Source organism: Bacillus rossius, chromosome 10 (assembly GCF_032445375.1).
Source record: "Bacillus rossius redtenbacheri isolate Brsri chromosome 10, Brsri_v3, whole genome shotgun sequence".
Lineage (NCBI taxonomy): Eukaryota > Metazoa > Arthropoda > Insecta > Phasmatodea > Bacillidae > Bacillus > Bacillus rossius.
The window spans coordinates 4300848-4324570 of record NC_086337.1 but is presented as its reverse complement, the minus strand read 5'-3'; the positions used below and the strand labels follow the sequence as shown (position 1 = coordinate 4324570).

Genomic DNA, 23723 nt, shown 5'->3' with positions numbered 1-23723 from the left:
GAGTCGGTGAAGGTGTTAGGAATACATTGGACTCCATCAAAGGATGAGTTTTGCTACAAGGTAAAGGTACCCACTGTACCGAATACCAAACGTGGTATTCTGTCCTTCATAGCTCGATTGTATGACCCATGTGGCTGGTTGGCCCCCGTGATTACAGCCAGTAAAATTCTGCTGCAAGTGTTGTGGACTAAGGGTCTTGGTTGGGATGACCAAGTTGACGAAGACATCTTGTCTGAATGGGAGAGCTTTACAGCAGCTTTACCATTGTTGTCTCGGGTACGAATACCCCGATTTATTCCATTGCAAGAATTGGATGTTCAGTTTCACGGGTTCTGTGACGCGAGTGAGAAGGCCTATGCTGCAGTCATGTATGTTAGGTGTGTGACAAGGAGCGGTGAAGTTACTGTGCGCCTGCTAATGGCAAAGTCAAGGGTCGCTCCCTTAAAGACATTGTCCATTCCAAAACTTGAGCTCTGTGCTGCACACTTGTTGAGTAAGCTATGCTTACATGTTTTGGCACTTTTCCAGCCCAAGGTCAAGACTCCAGTTTTGCATGCTTGGACAGACTCAACTGTTGTCCTAGCTTGGTTAAGAATGTCTCCACACACGCTGCAGACATTTGTGGCAAATAGAGTGGCCGAAATTCAGAGTGCTGTGCCGCCAAGTGCCTGGAAGCATGTTCCCTCGGAATGCAACCCAGCTGATGCAGCTTCTCGTGGATGCTTGCCAGTTCAACTGCTGGACCAGTCTTGCTGGTTCGGCGGTCCTGGATGGCTGTTGCAAAAGGAAGAACATTGGCCATCACAGGCGATGAAACACCACGGGAGCATTCCCGAACTGAAACCACCCTCAGTTGCAATATTAGTTGCTCAGCATGAAGAGAAGAGGTCAGAGGACCATCTAGGTCTTATCCAGAATGCATCTTCATTGAGTAAACTTCAGGCTGTGACAGCATGGGTCCTGCGTGCGAAAGCAGGATTCCAGAAACAACAGTACTTACAGGACACCATTTTAACCTTCAAGGAAAGGGAGGCTGCTTTAACTTACCTGATTAAAATTACCCAATTATATTTCTTTAAGGATGCCATCACTGCCATCAAGAAAGGGGAAACATGTAGCAAGAATATTCAGGCATTGGCACCCTTCATTGACTTACAGGGAGTCGTCAGGGTGGGCGGCAGGTTACAACATGCCTCTATTCCTGAGAGGACGAAGCATCCTATTCTGTTACCGGCGCAAAGCAAACTTTCAGAGTTAATTGTGATTCACTTTCATGTTGGCCACCTCCATGCGGGCCCACAGACGACTTTGTGTCTGACACGGCGTCACTACTGGATAGTCTCTGGAAGAAGTCTGGTTCGCAAGATGCTTCACAAGTGTATGAATTGTTTCAAGGTGAGAGCTACGGCATTGAAACCACTCATGGGCGCACTACCAGTCGCAAGACTTACTCAAGTCAGAGCGTTTCGCTCTGTAGGAGTTGATTTTGCAGGACCATTTCTCACTACCCCAGTCAGAACACGAAGAAGAGTGACATATAAGACCTACATGTGGTTGTTTGTCTGTATGGCCACTAAGGCGGTACACCTTGAAATGGTGACTGATCTTTCTGCAGACGCATTCTTAGCAGCCTTGAAACGGTTTGTCTCACTCCGAGGAACTCCCACGGAAATCTACTCTGACAATGGTACAAACTTTGTGGGTGTCAGTAACCACTTGAAGGAACTATACAAGACTCTGTGGTCAGGCGAGCCTCGACAGCACATCCTGTGTGAAGCAGCTCAACGAGGTATCAAATGGCACTTCAACACCCCCGCAAGCCCTCACTTTGGGGGCCTCTGGGAGGCGGCTGTTAAAATAGCAAAACAACACATGAAGCGAGTAGTGGGGAACCTGCTTCTTACCCTAGAGGAATTTGTCACTCTGCTAGCACAAATATCAGCGGTGATGAACTCACGGCCACTGTGTGCGCTGTCAACAGACCCTGAAGAGTATGATGTACTCACTCCAGGTCATTTTCTGGTTGGCGAGCCAATGACTGCTGTGCCAGACCACGATTTGATGAATCTTTCCCTAAATAAGTTGGACAGATGGCAACTTGTTACCCGCTTGTAACAGACAATGTGGAAACGGTGGAGTGTGGAGTACCTCCACACCCTTCAACAACGTGCTAAATGGACCACCCCAACACCTAACATACAACTAGACCAGCTGGTTTTGGTCCAAGAACCCAATCTTCCTCCACTTAAATGGAAGACTGCGAGAGTCACAGCTCTCCATCCAGGCCAAGATGGGATAGTGCGTGTTGTCACACTGAAGACTCCTCAAGGGACATTTGTGAGACCAGTGGCTAAAGTTTGCCCATTGCCCATGAACTAACCATACTAGTTCTTGGCTAGTTCACATTCTTGTTAGGGATGCCGTAGAGTGGAGTAGTTTTTTTTTGTTTATATGTTTACCTGGTGATTATGAAAATACTTATTTTCGGTGGGCGGAATGTTGAGGGTTGCTGTGTACTTTTTTTAATTGTGCGACTTGGTGCCTTCTTGCACCACACGTTGGACCTTGGGACAGTGCTGCGATCTGTGGACTAAACGGACAGTTACGCATCATCATGGCGTCTGTTCGAATGTTGATGTATGTGCTCGAACAAACCACAATGGTTTAAATAAGTAAATAATATTTTTTTTTCGTATTAATAGTCCTATGTATTTTTAAATAGAATATCTTTAAAAAAAAATTTAAGACAGGGCTTGTTCCACTCAAATAACAACAATAGTTTGCTCATTATTGTTAATTGTGATTCACTGGAACAAATAATAATATACTAATCAAGCTCGTATTATTAAAAATAATGTGAATAAGTTGTAAATTATACCCAGCCTGTAATACTCCTCTAAAATTAAATTACTTAGTAAATTTTGTCTAAAGTGTACAATAAAGGAAATAAATAAATTTATTATTAAAAAAAAAAATTCTATTTTCGTGGGAATGTGACTGCTGTGCATGGCCGAGTCCCAGTCAGACGAGCAGATCTGCTGGACTCCAGTTCTTTCATGATATAACTTTTCTGGTTCAATATGCAGAAAGATGGATGTTTATGGCTTTCATTTGAACGTGCTGAGAACCAAAATAATTAATGTAATAAATAAAACATGGTTTAAACAGAAAAAAATGTTATTATAAAAAACCTTATTTTTATTCAATCCTGCTTTTATGTTATATATTTACCAGTAGCTAATGCCCGACATGCCTTGCAAGCCTCATTCAATTTTTTTTGTAAGTTGTTTGAAATAGGCACACACATAAAAAGGATCTCTATAGCTAAAAATTCTCTCTCTTATCTATCTCTATATATCTATATCTCTAGCTACATCTATATATCTATATCTTTATCTACATCTTAATATCTATATATGTATCTATATATCTATCTAATATCTATCTCTATATCTCCCTCTATATCACCCACTGTCTTATCTCGTCTATACCTGTGTCTACATAGATGTATCTCCTTATCTACCTATATATCTTTATCTATCTCATTTTCTATTCATCTCTATATCTCACTATCTCTCTATGTATATTTATATATATATATCTCTCTCAATGGTTCTCTCTCTCTTTTATATTAAATTTAATTAAATTCAATTCTGCCATGCATGCACTCTCATACAACGTAAACACATGAACTGCAGCTAAACTGTATGAAATGCACACATTTGGTGGAACAATTTGTGTGCAACGTATTGTAAAATGGTTGTACTACTTCAGAAACCTTCGCATGCATGCACATAACAACTCAGCAAAGTTTCATCGCAATCAGATGAATGATTAAGATTGTATAGCCATTAATTTTTATATATAGACTAGCTAATGCCCACCATGCATCCTCTTTAAATTTTTTGTAATTTGTTTGAAGTAGGTACACATGTACATAGCATCTCTTTCCATCTCTCTATATATGTCCCTTTATAAATTTTCCTCTATAAATATCACTCTATTTATACATTAATATCTTTATATCTCTATGTATCTATGTTTCTATATAGATATCTTAAGTCTATCACCATATCTATATCTCTACTTATCTCTGTATATTTTCATACTCTATCTCTCTATACCTCTCTCTCTCTTTGTCCATATCGTTCTGTAGAGATACGTGTGTATGCCTTCAAATAGATCTGTGCAGAAATTCTTCCTACTTGTGTTTTGAAGGAAATGGCACCACTTGGGTTGCCAATTAGTTATGTGCGGCTGCTTCTCACACACACACCCTATATACACTTGTGTGAATGGCCCCACCTCTATGGAGATAAACATACATAACACGTTGGGCTGTGTTAGACTGTGTAGAAAAATCGATATTACTTATGTGGCTCTCCGATGGTATGTGCTGATATTATGTAGGCCACAGTTAGGTGTTAATTAAACAGAGGTACAAATATACATAGACATACACTAGGGTAAATGAAATTATCAATAACATAACACAACACTCACAAATAAAATATATAATTATTTATTGCAAATGAAAAATGGATTCAAAGTTTACTCTTATTAATTATATTTATATGTATAATTACTAATTATATTCAAAACCTAACTGGTACTTGGCATCATAGATCACACATAAATTTCAATCATCAGGAGTTATGGTGCGCACATTTAAGTTTTAACAAAAGTCTTTATTCGGGTTCGTCGAAATTACACAGTTTTACTATATGTTTTTAGGGATCTTAATTAAATTTTCCTCGGCTAGTAAGGTTCGAAATTTCGTCGGTAGAGCTCAGAGCCTCTCAATCTATAGGACCTCTGAGTCGATGCAATAGTGTGTAAAACAGTTAAATTGGTATCAAAATATTATTTAAATCGTAGACAATGTCAAATTACTTCAAAATATCAATGTTTACATTTGTTTCTGACGGCGATGTGACGGGAAACGGGAGTTACGTGACGATGTGCATAAGTGGAGGAAACAAATTTTTGGCACTTTTAATTACTCACGTTTTACACTCCTAGGTCATTTATCTTTTTAGGTAAATCCTAAATTATGTTCTAGACTCCCTAGAATACATAATTAATCATCCTCGGTTCGGGATGCCTACCGCTCATTAGCTAATTTTTAGGATTTATTACCGTCGACGTCACAAACTACAGCTTTCTTAGCTGGCCATTATAGAACTCTCCCTCCTACTAGCTTCTTAAATAAAGCCAGTTAACTTAACTTTCAAATGGCGGCCTGTGATTGGCCGAGAACCAAAATCAGTTACATAATTTCCTTAATAAAACGTGAAATCCGCACGCAACAATAGCGCGGATTACATAATTTCACGTCAAATTTAAATCAAAAATTATTAAAATAATAATTTACAATACAAAATAACGGCGTTAACTTTACCGTTTACCGTCTTAAAGTTCATTTAGTCCTTAGAGGGGTCCCAACAATACATATTTCAAATAGTCCAGAAAAATCCATAGAGTCACTTTCTCATAGATACTCATAAAAATAAATTACAGTTTCTGAAAATAAATAACATATTAGACATAGAGCAAACAATCAATAATAATAATTAATCTGTCAAAACAAATAACATGTTGCAGTACAGTTCTATCTATATATTTAAATTTACAAAACAGAAGATAAACACAAACATTCATTTATATATATTTTTACCTTTCTATATTTTCATGTATCTTTTTCCCTGTCACAGATATGACATAGGTACCTATATAAAAATATGAGCGTATTTGAATGAAACGTGTCAAAATTTCAAAGCAATTGGTGAAGAACTTTATGAGATTTCAGATTTTAAACGAACATTTGCATTTTTATTTATATGGGTAATTTACAAACTTTATATACTTATAATTAATTATAGTGTTGAACTTGTAATAACTGGCCCTCAAACAGGCGCAGGAGATGTTGAAATCTTACTCAAACAGCATACTTACACAGATAAGAATTATGACATTAACCTCTATACTAAGTATTTTTTTCTTTGATAATACTCAGGTCTATAGTTATCTCCTCAGTGGTTGTTATAGAGTGGAAGGTGTGTGTGACGGCCCAACATGCAGCGTGGTTGGCTGGTTGGTTGTGCAGGGGCTGGTGGCAGTGGACTGGTCGCGGGCCGATCCCGACCTCATAGTGTCGGTGGACAAGCACGGCCTCGTGGTGTTCTGGAACCTGCGCTCCAACATCGTGCAGAGACTCACCTTCCACAAGCTGGGCGCCACCTGCCTGGCCTGCTCTCCGCACCGTGCAGACGTGGTGGCCGTGGGCGCTCACAGCGGCCTGGTGTCCGTGCTCTCCTGCAAGGGTGCGTGATCCTTCCTGCTGCTGCCAGTAGCACGGCACTCTCTCAGTCCCCAGTAGCAGTCAAGGGTGCGTGCTCATTCCTGCTGCTGCCAGTAGCACGGCACTCTCACAGTCCCCAGTAGCAGTCAAGGGTGCGTGCTCATTCCTGCTGCTGCCAGTAGCACGGCACTCTCACAGTCCCCAGTAGCAGTCAAGGGTGCGTGCTCCTTCCTGCTGCTGCCAGTAGCACGGCACTCTCACAGTCCCCAGTAGCAGTCAAGGGTGCGTGCTCCTTCCTGCTGCTGCCAGTAGCACGGCACTCTCACAGTCCCCAGTAGCAGTCAAGGGTGCGTGCTCCTTCCTGCTGCTGCCAGTAGCACGGCACTCTCACAGTCCCCAGTAGCAGTCAAGGGTGCGTGCTCCTTCCTGCTGCTGCCAGTAGCACGGCACTCTCACAGTCCCCAGTAGCAGTCAAGGGTGCGTGCTCCTTCCTGCTGCTGCCAGTAGCACGGCACTCTCACAGTCCCCAGTAGCAGTCAAGGGTGCGTGCTCCTTCCTGCTGCTGCCAGTAGCACGGCATTCTCACAGTCCCCAGTAGCAGTCAAGGGTGCGTGCTCCTTCCTGCTGCTGCCAGTAGCACGGCACTCTCTCAGTCCCCAGTAGCAGTCAAGGGTGCGTGCTCCTTCCTGCCGCTGCCAGTAGCACGGCACTCTCACAGTCCCCAGTAGCAGTCAAGGGTGCGTGCTCCTTCCTGCTGCTGCCAGTAGCACGGCACTCTCACAGTCCCCAGTAGCAGTCATGGGGTTCCCAGGCAGTGCAGTGCGGTGGCTATAGTCGCTTGTTTGGAGCGGAAACCGAGAGGAGCTTTTAAGTGCTTGTTTCCTAAATTTTTTCTTGAAAAAGGCTGATTTCTACAATTTAAAAATTATATTGTCATATTATTACATTAAACTGTCTAATACATGTACTGTAGAACCCCGATTTTGCGAACACGGATTTAACGAAAACGGCGATTTAACGTAAGGTTTTTCAGGAACCATCAAAAAACACCAATTTATTAAAATAATATAGATTTCAAATAATGAAAGTAAATTGTAACGGAAACTTATAAAAAAATACACTCTGTGTTGTCAGTAATAGAAATGAGGTACTATATATTAATATGTGCCTTTGCATCATCTGTCCAAACATAAAAAATAAAAAAAAATTTGTTCAAATTGCTTAAAAACTCCGGGCGCTGTAACTGAATTGCGTAGGTGCGTACCATTGCGCGCGCCTGGATAGATAGACTGTCCGCGACACATGACGTCATGAAGGGTTTCTTTGTCCGCATCCCCCTCCCCCTTCCTTATCCCTGGCTTGACTCACCACGTTATCTTCCAATCACGCCCGCATAGTAGCAGTGCTAGCCTATAATCACACGTTTCCAAAAATTCCCTTTCCCATCCTCCAGGTTTTTTCAACTTGTGACCACGTCACACCAATACGCCATTATCATTATTCTCAGTAAGAGCTTTGTGCGCGGTGTTTAGTTTTTGGAATACATTTTTTATAAGTGCTGTTCGGACTTCGATTTTTTGCTTTTCTTCTTGGATTTTGACTACAGATTGCGATTGGAATTGACTACACTGCCTGTTAACGACCTGCTTAGCTTTTTTATTGGTACATGACTTTATTTACTGTTTTTGGATATCGGCTTTGTTACGTTTTTTTGACGATTCGTTTATGTTACTGGTATTAGAACTGGACAAAACTGGGACACGGGTGGTGGAGCTTTTTTTTTACGCTAAGCTCGCGTCTATTGGCTGGCTGCTGATGGAAGGCCACGAGTCTGGGCGGAGCAGCTCGGCAAACAAAGAGAGCCAGTCGGCGGATACGCCCCGTAACAACAGCTCACCGAGTACAATTAACTACCTTTCTCCGCGTACGGCGCGCCTGTCTGAGATGGCACGGCAGCACAAGGTATCGGCGTCGACCCTGTCTACGATATGGAAACGTAGAGACGATTTTGAGTGCGGGGGTCATTGAAAATAGGTAAATCGGATTTAACGAAACATCGATTTAGAGTAAACATTTTCGGTTACCGTAGGACTTCGTTAAATCGGGGTTCTACTGTATGTTGTAAACACGGTTAGCGTATTTTTTTTTTATTGGCACTTGCCCACCAGCAGTTGAGAGACATTCAGGGAGTGTTCTCTAGTGAATCACTATAAACAGTATTGTTACTAGAGTGTAATCAGTCGTGTATTCCCAAGCGAGTGTCGTGACAGGCGTGTGTGGTGCCGTGCAGACAGAGGCCAGGTGCTGCAGCGCATGCGCGGCCACGACGACGAGGTGTGCGCGCTGGCCTGGAGCCCCGTGGACAGCGCCGTGCCGGGCTCCCGGGAGCCGCTGCTGGCCTCGGGCTGCAGGGCCCGCCAGGTGTTCCTGTGGCGCACCGAGACTGACGGCCGAGCGCAGGCCCGCCTCTCCCTGCCGCCGCACCCCTTCTCCGCCCACGCCAGGTGCTCGTGACACTCTATTTCTGCTTTCAAACATTCATATCGATTTGTGAGGTTCAGTATGTTTACAAATAAGCAATCTACGTTGGTTTTTAATAGATGTAACTCCACGAGCAAGTATGTTTGGTTAATCCAAATATCTCAGCAGTCGTGTGAAGCTCCGTGAACAGTGCGGGTCGGCACCGGCGAGTGATGTCGAGTGAGAAGGGGAAAATAGAGAGAGAGAGAGAGAGAGAGCAAGTGGTGGTGTCGATGGTTCTGCCTCCATCTCATCGTTGCAAGTGTCCAGTGAACTGGCAACCTTCACTATTAACGTGTTTATGACTGTGCCCAGGCATTATTTGTTTTAGAATGAGATTTCCCACATTTGCAACTGAACATTCTGTTACAAAATTGCAGCCATCGTTGTTTGTAAGTGCACCTTTAATATACCTCCAGCCCTGCACAAGTTTGCTGGTTTATGTAGAAGGAATTGACATATAGTAGCTTGCCGCCTCTTCTCTCTCCACAGCAAAGGGATGGGGGGATGGGTAAAAAAAAAAGAAATACAATTTATAAAAGAGAAAAAAGGTTATAATAAATAGAAGTCTTATAGTTTGTCTCTTTGTGAGGCAGTATGAGGAATTAGAGGTGGTAAACATGGACGTGGGAAGAAGAAGCGGGCTGCTTCACATCCTTCCATGATAGACAAGAACTGCTGGTTAACACCAGTGCTTTTTCCCAACCCGCCAATATTTGGAGACATGGAACACGAAGTTTTCACTTGCATCCATGGAACTTTAGTGAAGACATACATCTAGCCCTCAATAACACGACTAATTCGTTCCTAAAAATGCTTGTGTTATTTGAAATCGCGTATTCTGAAGCATTAGTTTTGTGCCGAATCAGTGCTACTTTAGGCACCAATTTTTTTTCTTCTTAGTTTTACAAAATTTTAAATTTTTTTATAACTTTAATTTTACACTTTCGCCCGCTGCTTTCGCCCCATTCAAACTTGTTCGGTCGAGTGTACCGGCAGGTTACCTTGTTGAGCAGCATAGTGCTCTCACCGCCGTTTCCCACCAAATTTGCTGGGTCTAGCCGACTACAGGGCTATCATCAGCAACGGTATCCACTGGCCGTCGCGTTTCGTCACGAGTTTAGCGCTACGCGTGACGAAAGTAGCCGCCCTAAGCTTCCCATGGTCACCCCCACCCCTTCTCGGAGGTGTGCTGAAGTTTGCGGTCTCTAACACGTTTTGGTGTCCTTTTTTCAAGCTCCGCCGCACGTCCCGACGTCTGGCCGGCGAATTCTCCCAGGGCAGGTCATTCACCGGACATACCCCCCACCCCATCCTGGTCCACAGCGGTCATCGGCCAGCTGCGGCAATGTCCCCTCTCAAGGCCAAAATCCCCCCCCCCCCCCCACTTGCAAAATGGCGGCCATCAAGTGCCGCGATGGTCTCTGCGAGACTCCGACCTGCATGCCCACACCATCTATCGGCGAAAGGACGAACCAGCTGAGAGCGAGAGCACACTACTGACCACCCTATCCCCTCCAGGAGAAACAGTCGACCTCACACTCAGTCGATAGGTCGCTGGAGCCCTTTTTTTTTTCTTTCGGAGCCCTTCGGAGCACTTCGGGTTTCCCGATCCCCTCCTCCAGAGGAACAGACGACCGAACTAAAGTTTAAGTTAGCGTCCCGGTGCCATTTTCAGGGATTTTGAGGGCAGCTCTCGTCCAGCGCGCATCTTTGCAACAGGTCGCAGTAACGACCAGCAGCTATCGTGATCCGCTTTCGGCAATAATGTAGTTGCTTCTGAGCCAGGCCATGTCGCCTAGATTTTATTTAGTTTTTCTTAGTAGCTGCCCAAATAGTTAAGTTTAACTTTAGTTTTTTTTGGTTTTGGCCATAACTATTTCTTCTATGGCTACCGCGAGCTCCCGCGCCGCGCATCCCCGGATCACCCCCAGGGACAGCCACTATCTACTTCACCCTGCCAGCTAAGGCAGGGTTCCAGAATCCCAGAGGGTTCCAGAATCCCAGAGTACTTCAAGGACCCCAGACCAGTTCAAGATGGCGGCCCAGTTCCGGCGCCACATTTTGCACCTCAACATGTAACTCGTGAGCCTCTATAACGGAGTCTCCCTCCATCTTTCGGCACCCCTCAAAAAGGAGTGAAGAACAGTTTATAACTCCGCCAGTTTTAGGACGTTTTCCATATTATTATAAAATATTGTATTTTAAACACACATATTTGTTTTATGAGCCTGCGAGCTCAATGTTCCTAAACAGTTGAACTTAGCATAGTATGAAATGGTGTTCCCCCCCCCGGCTCCTCTTTCTTCTTTTTTTTATTTCGTTAGTTACTCAATGTAATGTATCAAAAATAAGAATCTGACATTGTTAGCAGTTTTGTTTGTAATGGCTGTAATGCCGTAAGATATTTTCTAATGTAAGAAACCTATCAATGAAAAGATACTAAACTACTAATCAACAGTAAAAGCCTCTAATGAAACCAAACCATACGAGTGTTTTCATTTGCTGCTACTTGAAACCACAATCCACGTAACCTTTCCTACTGTCAGGGAAGTTAATTTTAAATTGTGTTTGTAAGTGGGCTGTGCCCCTCTGGCAAGTTCTTTTAGATAATTAGCCTGACGCTTCCACCGGACATTTATTATCAATAATTATGGTTTTGTTTTGAGCACAGCACCACGGTTACAAATTGGTAGCAGTTAGCATGATTACGGTTACAATGTGGTAGCAGTTTGTGTGGTTGTGGTTACTCTTAAATTGTTAACTGTATTTTGGTTTGATTTATGAGAATGCTTTAATTTTATTTGGTATAAATATTTTTTTTGTTTGTCACTAAGATTTTCGTTATATAGTATTATTGTAAGTCCTAAAACTGGCTTAACTTTTTACTAGTAAGTTTGTAAGTTAAAATTTAAGTTAACTTCCAGCGACGTTTTTCTTACGCGGCCCGAGGTCGCCCGCGAGCGTCGGACCCCCAGCTGTGAGCTTATCTTGAGGACGTGTCCCAGCCACCCCTCCCCCGTCCCTGCGCGCCGCTTATCTCTCACGGCGCACGTTCGTGGTTTCGAGTTCAGTTCACCGCCCTGTGCGTCCTGCACGATCTTCGCAGACCACTGTCCGCCTGCCAGGGCCTTGTTACTTTCTTTTCTCAAGCAGCAGAAGTACCAAATTAATGTTGACTAAACTAATATATTTTTCATTATTTTGGGCACATACTTCCCGACCTGCTGTGGTACTGATGATATTATTAAACTAAGCTAATTTAAGAGTGTCTTATTTATAGAGTTTAAGGTAATTCTAAACAATAAGTTTAAGTTCTACGTGGGTTAGTTTTGAACAATCCACACCAAAAATTTAGTTTATTTGTTTGTATTTGTAAGATTGTACTAACTTCAAAGAAAAGTAATTGCAATCATGCCCACCCCGGAGTACCTCCTCCGTGACGAGTTAACATACGAACTCAAGTTTCGAGGCTTATCAGACCTCGGTGACGTGGCCACGCTCCGAAAAAGACTCCGAGCTGCTTGCGCCGAGGAAATACAACCACACATTACGCACCTCACAAACCTAGACCCGTTGAGTGAGTTTAATTGTGTTTGTAGCAAGTTCTATGACATACACAGCTACATCAATTATGTCGGAGAGGAAACAAACAGAAACAACATTCTCCATACGCTAACGCGCTTGACACATATCGGCACGAGGTTTACTAACCTCAAGATAGTAGCCGCAAATAAATTAAATAGAATCTACCAAACCGAGATTGACAAATGTAGGCAGCAGATCCCTGCCCAATGTTTCAAACTGCGGAGTAAGTTGGACACACTTGACCAAACATCCCTAGAACCTGTAACTGCAGCTGCAGGAGCAGAGTTTCACACTCAAGTACCGCAACCTCCAAAACAAATGGAAACCGGAGGTAGCCCAGTCCCTACACCCCCTCCTTTACCCTCCTCCCCTCCATCTCCACCAGTAACACCACGCCGTGAGACATTTCCTGTCATCACCGCAACAGCCATTAACGAGCAGTTTTCCTCCGCGAGTGTCATGGCGACTGGTGATCACCAGAGTACCAAGGTCACCTACGCCCATCCCAGCCAATCGTTCGCAGCTCACCCTTACCATCGCCCCAAACCCATATACCTCCCCTCCACCTCACCCGCCATTTTCAACCCCTATCGGCAATTCAGGTCTACCTTTTCATCCCTTCAAACCTCCCCGGAAACCCACCCCATCTCCTCGGCCATTGGAAGGTCAGCTTCGCCGCTGCTAAATTTCACTTCCAACCTGGCAGTAACTTTGCCACATAACTTATCCGTGCCACCCGGTGACCGAGTAGAATCACAACTTCCATACATCAGCCCCGCCACCTCATACCTGCCATTGGCTCCGCAGGTATATCAGACTCAAAATCATCCACAACCTCAACCAGCTCCACCTCCACCCCCTAATCCAGCACCGAACCCGGTACCTGTATTCTCTAACTCAAACCAAGCAGTTGGAGGAAATTTGTATGCTAAGATTCCACATTCCGTGGAAAGGCTCTTAGCTAATTTTAAGGAAACCACAGGATTGGAACCCAGAAATCTAATCGAGTTTCTCAAACATTTATTTAGGGTAAAACAAAAGGCTAATCTTCCTGACAGGGAACTGCTGGAAATCATTTTTCCCTTCACACAGCCACCCTTGAGCGAGCGAGTTACGCTCGCGATTGAACAAAATTATTCATTTGATCAATTTCACGAAGATATACTAAATTATTTTATTCCAGCCCGTTTGATGACCAACATCAGGTTGGAATGGTACAACAGGCTACAACAAAGACATGAAGCCTTACCTAATTACATAGCAGACATCAAACTAGCCGCTCAAATTCTTCGGTTGCGAGTGTCTGAGAGTGAGATAGTCTCTAACATACTTGATGGAATTAACCCTCAAGAAAGATCGCGGGCAGTTTTTCAGGCCCGACCACAAAATTTTGCCGAGCTTGATCGCTTGTGCATCTCCAACACAAATGTAGAATACGCAGACCACTAGCGAAATCGAGAAGCTAATGTCTACGCCCACAACAATACCAGAATAACAGAAAATAAACAGCAGTATTATAACAAAAATTCGCAACAAAAAAACAGCAATGAACAAGTCGCTAAGCCTCAAAATAAAGATGAACGGATACCTGTCTGCAGGTACTGCAAAAAACCCGGGCACTACATTGAACAGTGTCGCGCAAAAAACTATCGCCCAAACTATCAAAATTCGCGGGACTCAAAAAACGTGTAAATCGCTGGCCAGAAAAAATTCTTTCTGAGCCAGCCGCCCAAACAACAGTTAGAAATTTTTCCCTTCACACCAGCCCTAATGCAAAATTCGACCAAAAACTTCAAAAAAACACAGCTTCCCCACACAGAGAAAAAAATAAACTAAGAAAACAAAAACAAAGGCGAGCTAAGAAAAACAAAGCTCGTCAAGTCAATCAAATGGAACATTGCAACACTGTTTGGCGTATGTGCAAAAGATGTAATTGTCCGCGAACCACGGACAAAAGAACGTGTCATAATATTTTAGCTAATCTACCGACAGTTCTACCCTATGCCAACACAACCGTAGGAAAACAAGAAATCCCAGGACTAATTGACACGGGATCAGTGCGCTCGTTCGTGTCGGGCAAGTTCTTCAGAAAATTACAACAAGATAATATCATTCACAAAACACAGCCCATAGATATACAGTGTTTCACAGCGGCTGATAAGCCTTTGAAAGTAAAGTTTGCAGTTATTGTTAAAATTAAAATTGATTTGTTTTCGTGGACTTTTCCATTTTTGGTAGCTGATGATTTGGCCACTGATTTAATATTTGGTTCTGATTTTATTGCAAAAACTGGCATGATAATTGATTTACAAGCACGTAAATTTCATTTCCAATTTAATAAGCAAATTTTAATTTCCTTTGTATCCCGACACGCAGAGTCAGACTCATGTCAACACCATCCAGTCAGTTTCGAACGGGGAAAACAACGTTTCACCTGCCCATCTCAGTCACGGACAAAGAAAAGAAATAGAAAATTTGTGTCACAGTTTTTCAGACGTTTTAAGTGAGAAATTAGGACGCACTCACTTAACTCAATATGAAATAAAACTTTTTGACAAAACCCCAGTTCGGTGTCATCCGTACCCTCTGTTAGGACCTAAAATGCAGGTAATGCGTGAACACATACAAAAACTCTTAGAAAAAGACGTCATTGAGCCTTCAGCCTCAAATTGCGCTTCCCCAGCCTTCTTGGTACCTAAGGATCAAGGTCAAGGTCACCGCGTCGTTGTTGACTTTCGTAAGGTGAACCAACAAATTGAAGTAGAAATGACGCCATTACCAGATCTAAATTCAGCATGTCACTGGTTCAGTAAAGCCAAATTTTTCAGTGTGTTTGACCTTAATTCGGCTTACCACCAAATACCACTAACCCCAGAGTCAAAACACGTCACCGGATTCTGCGTGCCGTGGAATCTCTACCAATACAAAGTAGTACCCTTTGGTCTAGCCACTGGCGCACAAGTGTTAACACGGCTTCTAGATCAAATTTTCGGCGATCTAAAATTAAAGTCCGTTTTCAATTATTTGGACGATGTTGTCGTTTATTCAGAAACTTTTGAAGAGCACCTCGCTCATTTGCATGAAGTCCTTAAACGACTACGCCATGCCGGCCTAACGGTCAATACCAAAAAAGTAAAATTTGCGGTACAAGAAATTTCTTTCTTAGGACATCTAATATCTAATAGGGGAGTAACCATAGACCCAAGCCGAACACAGGCGATCAAGGATTTTCAGCCCCCTAAAGATGCTAAAGGCATCGCCAGATTTATCGGCATGACAAATTTTTATTCTAAATTCATACCTAATTTTGCTGAGCATGCAGCACCATTGAATGCTCTACGTAAGAAAAATTCAGTCTTCAATTGGGGTCCAGAACAAGACAAAGCATTTTCTTTCCTCAAACAAGCCATAATTAGCCCTCCAGTGCTCCGAATGGCAGATTTCAGTAAGCCGTTCATTCTTCAGACCGACGCCTCCAGCGTAGCCATAGGCGCAGTTCTCTCACAAGAGTTTGATGGTTGTAGGCAGCCTATAGCTTTCGCCTCCCGCACATTAACGCACCAAGAGAGAAAAGCCTCTTCGGTGTATGAACTCGAGTGCCTTGCTGTAGTTTTCTGCATAGACAAGTTCCGGCCATATTTGGAACATAAAGAATTTCTGCTGGAAACCGATAATCAGGCCCTTGCTTGGTTTTTGGCTCACCCCAAGCAATTAGGTAAATTAGGACGCTGGATTGCCAAGATTGCTTCTCTTAAATTTAAAATTCAACATATTAAAGGTTCACAAAACATCGTGGCCGACACCCTTTCTCGAATGTTCGAGTCACCTTCCAATTCCTATATTCAGGAAGAAATTCCCATTGCCTGCCACGCATTGCTCACAAATTTTCCGCTAGCCTTTTCGGATTTACGATCCCACCAAAATTCGGACCCGCAACTGTCTGACATAATTGCGCAAATAAACTCAGGTTCACCCCCAAAATACCACAAACTATCTAAGGGAATTCTTTATCGAAGAACTCAGCAATGTAAGAATTTTAAAATAGCCTTACCTCAAAATCTCAGGGACATGATTTTTCAATATTATCACTCATCACCTTTAGGCGCACATTTAGGCATTTTCAAAACTATTGAAAACATCCGCAAGCATTTCATCTGGGACGGAATGCATAAAGACATAACCCAGAGGGTCAAATTATGCAAGTTGTGCAATTTGAGCAAACCTGCCCAGAAAACACAATTCGGATTTTTGAGTTCCGATGTGACCGAAAGGCCCTTGCAAAAACTTTTCATTGATTTTGTGGGACCCTTCCCAAGGTCAAAAGACGGAAATTCGATGCTTCTAGTATGCGTAGATGCATTCTCAAAATTTGTGTGGCTAATCCCTGTTAGAAGAGCCACGGCCGAAATCACCATTCGAGCCCTCCAAAATTATATTTTCAAAATATCCGGGGTACCTTCCATCATTGTTTCCGATAACGCCACAAACTTCAAATCGACAATTTTCAAAAACATGTGCTTTTCACACGGGATTCAGCATGTGACCACGACTCCCTACTACCCCCAGCCTTCGCATGCGGAGCGTTTCAACCGAAACCTCCGGTCTGCCTTAATAGCATTCCATGCGAACTCGCAGGATAGGTGGGATTCCAATCTCGTGTAGTTGCAAATGGCTTTCAATTCCGCCAGACATGAAAGTCACAAAACAACACCGTTTGAACTCATGTTTACATACCAGCCCAACACCCCACTCTCTAATCAATGGACGTTAAAAGAGTTACTACCAGACGACCCCAGGAACATTAAGGAAGTCTGGAGTAGAGCTCGTAAAAACCTGAACTTGGCCCACGAGGCAAGCAGGCAACAATATAACAAAAGACGTTATCCCAATCCCTACAGAGTAGGTGATTTAGTGTTGTGCAGAGCACACACACTCAGCAAGGCGATCGACAAGAGATCAGCCAAACTTTCGTGTCGTTGGAATGGCCCCTGGCAGATACAACCATACCTCACGCCAGTCACGGTCGCTTTAGCCGACCCCACCTCCGGCGAATATCGCGCGCGCGCGCACATATCTCAGCTGAAGAAAGTGCACCCGAACCTAAAGTAAGGGCACTCTTCACTGTTTTCCTTCTGCAAGGAACAGCGCCAAATTCTTCGGCATGCCAAACTCAACACACAGTGTTGTTATCAAAAACCCTAGGTCATAATTATAAGTAATATAAAAAACCATGGTACTAGTTTATAAGATGTTTAAGTTAAGGAGTATTCAATTAAGATGCCTAGTTTTAAGTGGCGCCACTTATTCAATAAGTTATATGTAAGTTTTAGCTCTATTTAAACGTGTAAGAATTCTTATAGATTGTAAGTAGTTTACTACAGTAGATCCTGGTACAAGGTAAGTCACTTAGGTTTTTGGTGGCTCAAGTTGGCCACACTGACTCCGTCTTTCAGGGGGGAAGTATGTGCCGAATCAGTGCTACACTAGGCACAATTTTTTTTTTCTTCTTAGTTTTACAAAATTTTAAATTTTTTTATAACTTTAATTTTACACTTTCGCCCGCTGCTTTCGCCCCATCCAAACTTGTTCGGTCGAGTGTACCGGCAGGTTACCTTGTTGAGCAGCATAGTGCTCTCACCGCCGTTTCCCACCAAATTTGCTGGGTCTAGCCGACTACAGGGCTATCATCAGCAACGGTATCCACTGGCCGTCGCGTTTCGTCACGAGTTTAGCGCTACGCGTGACGAAAGTAGCCGCCCTAAGCTTCCCATGGTCACCCCCACCCCTTCTCGGAGGTGTGCTGAAGTTTGCGGTCTCTAACACGTTTTGGTGTCCTTTTTTCAAGCTCCGCCGCACGTCCCGACGTCTGGCCGGCGAATTCTCCCAGGGCAGGTCATTCACCGGACATACCCCCCACCCCATCCTGGTCCACAGCGGTCATCGGCCAGCCGCGGCAATGTCCCCTCTCAAGGCCAAAATCCCCCCCCCCCCCCCCACTTGCAAAATGGCGGCCATCAAGTGCCGCGATGGTCTCTGCGAGACTCTGACCTGCATGCCCACACCATCTATCGGCGAAAGGACGAACCAGCTGAGAGCGAGAGCACACTACTGACCACCCTATCCCCTCCAGGAGAAACAGTCGACCTCACACTCAGTCGATAGGTCGCTGGAGCCCTTTTTTTTTTCTTTCGGAGCCCTTCGGAGCACTTCGGGTTTCCCGATCCCCTCCTCCAGAGGAACAGACGACCGAACTAAAGTTTAAGTTAGCGTCCCGGCGCCATTTTCAGGGATTTTGAGGGCAGCTCTCGTCCAGCGCGCATCTTTGCAACAGGTCGCAGTAACGACCAGCAGCTATCGTGATCCGCTTTCGGCAATAATGTAGTTGCTTCTGAGCCAGGCCATGTCGCCTAGATTTTATTTAGTTTTTCTTAGTAGCTGCCCAAATAGTTAAGTTTAACTTTAGTTTTTTTTGGTTTTGGCCATAACTATTTCTTCTATGGCTACCGCGAGCTCCCGCGCCGCGCATCCCCGGATCACCCCCAGGGACAGCCACTATCTACTTCACCCTGCCAGCTAAGGCAGGGTTCCAGAATCCCAGAGGGTTCCAGAATCCCAGAGTACTTCAAGGACCCCAGACCAGTTCAAGATGGCGGCCCAGTTCCGGCGCCACATTTTGCACCTCAACATGTAACTCGTGAGCCTCTATAACGGAGTCTCCCTCCATCTTTCGGCACCCCTCAAAAAGGAGTGAAGAACAGTTTATAACTCCGCCAGTTTTAGGACGTTTTCCATATTATTATAAAATATTGTATTTTAAACACACATATTTGTTTTATGAGCCTGCGAGCTCAATGTTCCTAAACAGTTGAACTTAGCATAGTATGAAATGGTGTTCCCCCCCCCCCCCCCGGCTCCTCTTTCTTCTTTTTTTTATTTCGTTAGTTACTCAATGTAATGTATCAAAAATAAGAATCTGACATTGTTAGCAGTTTTGTTTGTAATGGCTGTAATGCCGTAAGATATTTTCTAATGTAAGAAACCTATCAATGAAAAGATACTAAACTACTGTAACGCCCCTCGTGCCTCAAAATTAGATTATTTTAAATTAATTAAAAAAAGAGCCGTGGAAACTGCTGGGTAAGAAAAATGAGACAAATAAGTTATTGACCAGAGGTGGCACGAGGTGGAGAACAAGATAATTTGGAACTCCCTGACACAAGCAACTGGGGAGCTGGTGGATCTTTTAAGGGAACAAGGTATATCATAAATAAATTAACACTACACAAGTAGCTTGGTCTATAGGTTCCCTGTTTTATTATTAAGGAATTTTGTGTTCGTATTATTCAAACCTGACAATAAAAATCTTAGTAAATAACAAAGTTAAAGGGGGCGCCCCAGGAGTAATTAAAACAGTACATGTTACACCTTAGCAAAAATTATTACATAATTAAAATTTAAAAATTGCACCAAATTTGAATGTCCCAACAATTACATCGCTGATTAGTTTTATTGATTCTACATATTCTTGAGGAAAGCACTGTTCGCTGGTAGGCTATTCATTCGGTTGAGATAGTTCGTCGCTAGGTAAAGGGGAAATGTTGAAATTACATTACCACCCGGGGTCTTCAAACAATCACGTCGGGTAGTAGAAGCGTTTCTTCGAATGTGACCCACGGAACAGAAAAGGGGGGGGTGGTCACGAGATGAGACCAATCAATCTCTCCCCGTCATCGAACCCTGTCTGCAACAGTCCAAATCAAAACTGATTAGAACTGGTATACAGGCAGTCTATGGGGCAGAAAATGCCCGGAAAAAAAAATTTAAAGGGAAAAAGGAGGGTTCGCGAATTATCACTCACCAAAACAGGGGAGTTGCCCAGCACGCTGCAGTCGTGGAGTCAGCCAGGCTCGGGAGCTCGCGAATTACGCGGCAGGACGCGGATGATTTCTTCATAATAATAAATTTCAAAGAGAAAAATTTCTAAGGCAAATAACTAAACTATGCAGACAGACTAATCTACTAGAATTAACTTGAGGGATAGCATCCCTTACACGAAGCGACTACATAGTCGTTAACGGTCGGATGAAATCTACCCGATTCGCCGATACTCGAGGGAGGTCTGTCTGCAGCCGCGACGCGAGTTGGTCTGTGCCGCGGTAAACGGCGTCTCGTAATTAAAAAGTGCCCCCCGGATCTAACAGGTGGAAGGGGGAGGGTGTCTTGCCCGCCGAAAAATACCGAACTTGCCCGAACGCGGGCGGAAAAAAAAACTCTAGCAGGAGTTTTGAAGTTGGCCACACTGGGCGACCGTAGCGAACTCTGTCGAAGCAGGTCTGAGTTGAAAACAATCGACTCGACCACGGCGTCCATATAACTCAAGGCAAAGCAGGTGCTGCTCTCTGGCGCCCTAGAGGGTAGGCAAGCGGAGAAGTTTGCGAATTGGCCGCTAGGAAGCGCTTGTGATCAGTTTTGGCGCACTCGTTTTGCGAAGAGACCTTGGAAACGGTCACCGGTGTCCAGGGGGTTACGACCGGTCATTGGTCTTACTTGGAACTGAGAAGGGGGGGCAGAAATAGCCACTAAGGTGGGAACGCAGCTCCACTGGAGACTGCTTCGTGACGAGACATGCTTTTCTCAGCAGGCCTCTACAAGGTAGCAGCTTGCAGCCCAGGAGCTGCTCAAAGCAGTTTTGGTCGTGCAGGGAATTAAAATTACAAACTCGGGACGTGACTGCAGGCGAGAGAAATTTCAACCGGGCTGACCATGTCCACATTAGACAGCAAAATATCAGATTGGCCCCCTGGGAAGGGGCTTCGGTCCACTGGCACAAAGTTTAAATCCGTGGCGTACACCGGCCTAACAAAACGTAAATCACCCCCATTAACAACCAGATAAACTAAAAAAATTAGAAATCCCAAAAATTTTAAAATTATAGAAAAAAAATTAAAAAAAGGTGACGAAATGTCTAATTTCCGGCACATACTCCCCCGCTTGAATGCGGAGCATATAGGGAAAATAAAACAAACACTTACACTTATCATTAAAACTAGTACCAGGTTCGCTTGTATCCTACTACTTATATTCTAACACCTTTGAGACGCGTCCGCCTCTCAGGCACAACATATCGATAACCCTTAAACAATATTATTAACTAAGAGCTTATTAACTAAGTGGCCACTTAAAACTAATACAACGTAAAGCTAGCATTCTTATTTCTAGTACCATGGATTTTTAAGACCTCGAGGATTTCTGGCATGCGTAATATTAGAGAGTTCCCTATGTTAGGGTAAAGAAATTAAACACATCTACTTTAAGTCAGCCTGTGTTTTCTTTAGATGGGAGATGTGCGCTCTGGTCACGAATTCTCCTGAACTGGGGTCAGCTAGGCTAACCGTAACTGGCGTTAAAAATCGCTGTATTTGAAAAGGACCTCTCTGCGGTACGCCAGCTTGGCGGAAAACTTATCCACTGCCTTGCTGAGTGGGTGTGCCTTACAAAGCACAAAATCGCCTACCCTGTAAGGGTTAGGAGATCGGTTTTCGTTGTATTTCTTTTTTCTGCTCTCATGAGCCAGGTTGAGATTTTTACGAGCTCTTCTCCAAATCTCCCTGATGTCTCTCGGATCATCGGGCAATAGGTCATTCAAAGACCAAAGATTTGAAAGAGGGGTATTAGGTCGGTAAGTGAACATGAGTTCGAAAGGAGTACTTTTGTGTCCTTCATGATGTGCATAATTAAAGGCCATTTGCAGCCACACCAAATTCTAATCCCATTTATCCTGCTCCTGCGCATGGTAAGCTATTAAAGCAGACCGGAGATTGCGGTTGAATCTCTCAGCATGCGAGGGCTGTGGATAATAAGGCGAGGTTGTGACGTGCAGAATGCCATGTGAGAAGCACATGTTCTTAAAAATCCTAGCCGTGAACTGGGTTGCATTATCTGACACTACTATAGACGGGACTCCCGACGTCTTGAAGATCTGATTACGTAGCGCAGATACAGTGTTTTCTGCGGTGGCTTTTCGCATGGGGATGAGCCAGACAAATTTTGTGAAGGCGTCAACACACACCAGCAGCATAGTGTTTCCTGTCTTTGAGCGCGGGAAAGGCCCGACAAAGTCGATAAACATTTTTTGCATGGGGTGTTCGGCCACATCTGAAGTTAAATAACCGAAACGAGTGTTCTGCGCTGGCTTACTCAGCGCACAGATTTTGCATAGTTTCACCTGCTCGGTGATGTCCTTGTGCATGCCGTCCCACACGAAATGACGTCGGATCGCCTGAATGGTCTTATATATACCGAGGTGTGCGCCCACCGGCGAGATGTGATAATAATGGAATATCATATTACGTAGATTTTGCGGGAGCACGATTTTGTATGTTTTTGATTGGGGGATGCGTTTTTGCAACAGCCCCTTAGACATCCTAAAGTATTTTGGCGCCGTTCCTGAACTTAAAAGTTTAATAATACTGGAAATGTGGGGATCAGCTTCCTGCTGGCTCTGTAAATCCTGAAATGCCAACGGAAAGTCTGTCAATAAGGCTTGACATAAGAGTGGTGTTCCTTCGGGCGGAGCCTGAGTTGGATTTTCGAACATGCGCGACAGTGTGTCCGCTACTATGTTCTGTGTGCCACGAATGTGTTGGATTTTGAACTTTAAAGAGGAAATTTTCGCAATCCATCGCCCGAGTTTCCCTAATTGTTTCGGGTGTGCCAAAAGCCAGGCTAATGCCTGATTATCTGTCTCTAACAGGAATTCCCTGTGTTCTATAAATTGGCGGAATTTGTCAATGCCAAATACCACGGCGAGGCATTCTAATTCGTAGATCGAGGAGGCTTTCCTCTCGGCGTGGGTAAGTGTCCGCGACGCAAACGCAATGGGCTGTCTGCAGCCTTCGACTTCCTGTGACAGTACTGCGCCAATAGCCACACTGGACGCATCAGTCTGTAAAATGAAAGGTTTGGTGAAGTCTGCCATGCGGAGTACAGGCGGGGAAGAAATCGCCTGTTTCAGGAAATTAAAAGCTTTTTCTTGTTCCGGACCCCATGTGAAAGGTGTGTTTTTCTTACGCAACGTATTTAGTGGTGCTGCGTGCTCAGCGAAATTAGGAATATATTTTGAGTAAAAATTTGCCATACCAATAAAACGTGAAATACCCTTAGGGTTTGTGGGAGGCGGAAAATCACGAATAGCTTGTGTACGTGAAGGATCAATGGTGACTCCCTTGCTAGAAACCAGGTGTCCTAGAAAAGACAGTTCTTGAACTGCAAACTTAACCTTTTTTGTGTTGACAGTTAACCCTGCTTTACGAAA

General features: G+C 43.9%; 1 protein-coding gene across 1 annotated transcript in view; it reads left to right on the top strand.

The window, feature by feature from the left end:
* LOC134535727 (gem-associated protein 5-like) overlaps positions 1–23723 on the top strand; it is a 212626-nt gene that overhangs the window by 7346 nt on the left and 181557 nt on the right. Inside the window, exons 2-3 of the mRNA XM_063374945.1 lie at positions 6107–6323; positions 8592–8805. Of these exons, the coding sequence (XP_063231015.1) occupies positions 8615–8805 (191 nt within the window). The 5' untranslated portion in view covers positions 6107–6323; positions 8592–8614. The remainder of the gene's footprint in view (positions 1–6106; positions 6324–8591; positions 8806–23723) is intronic.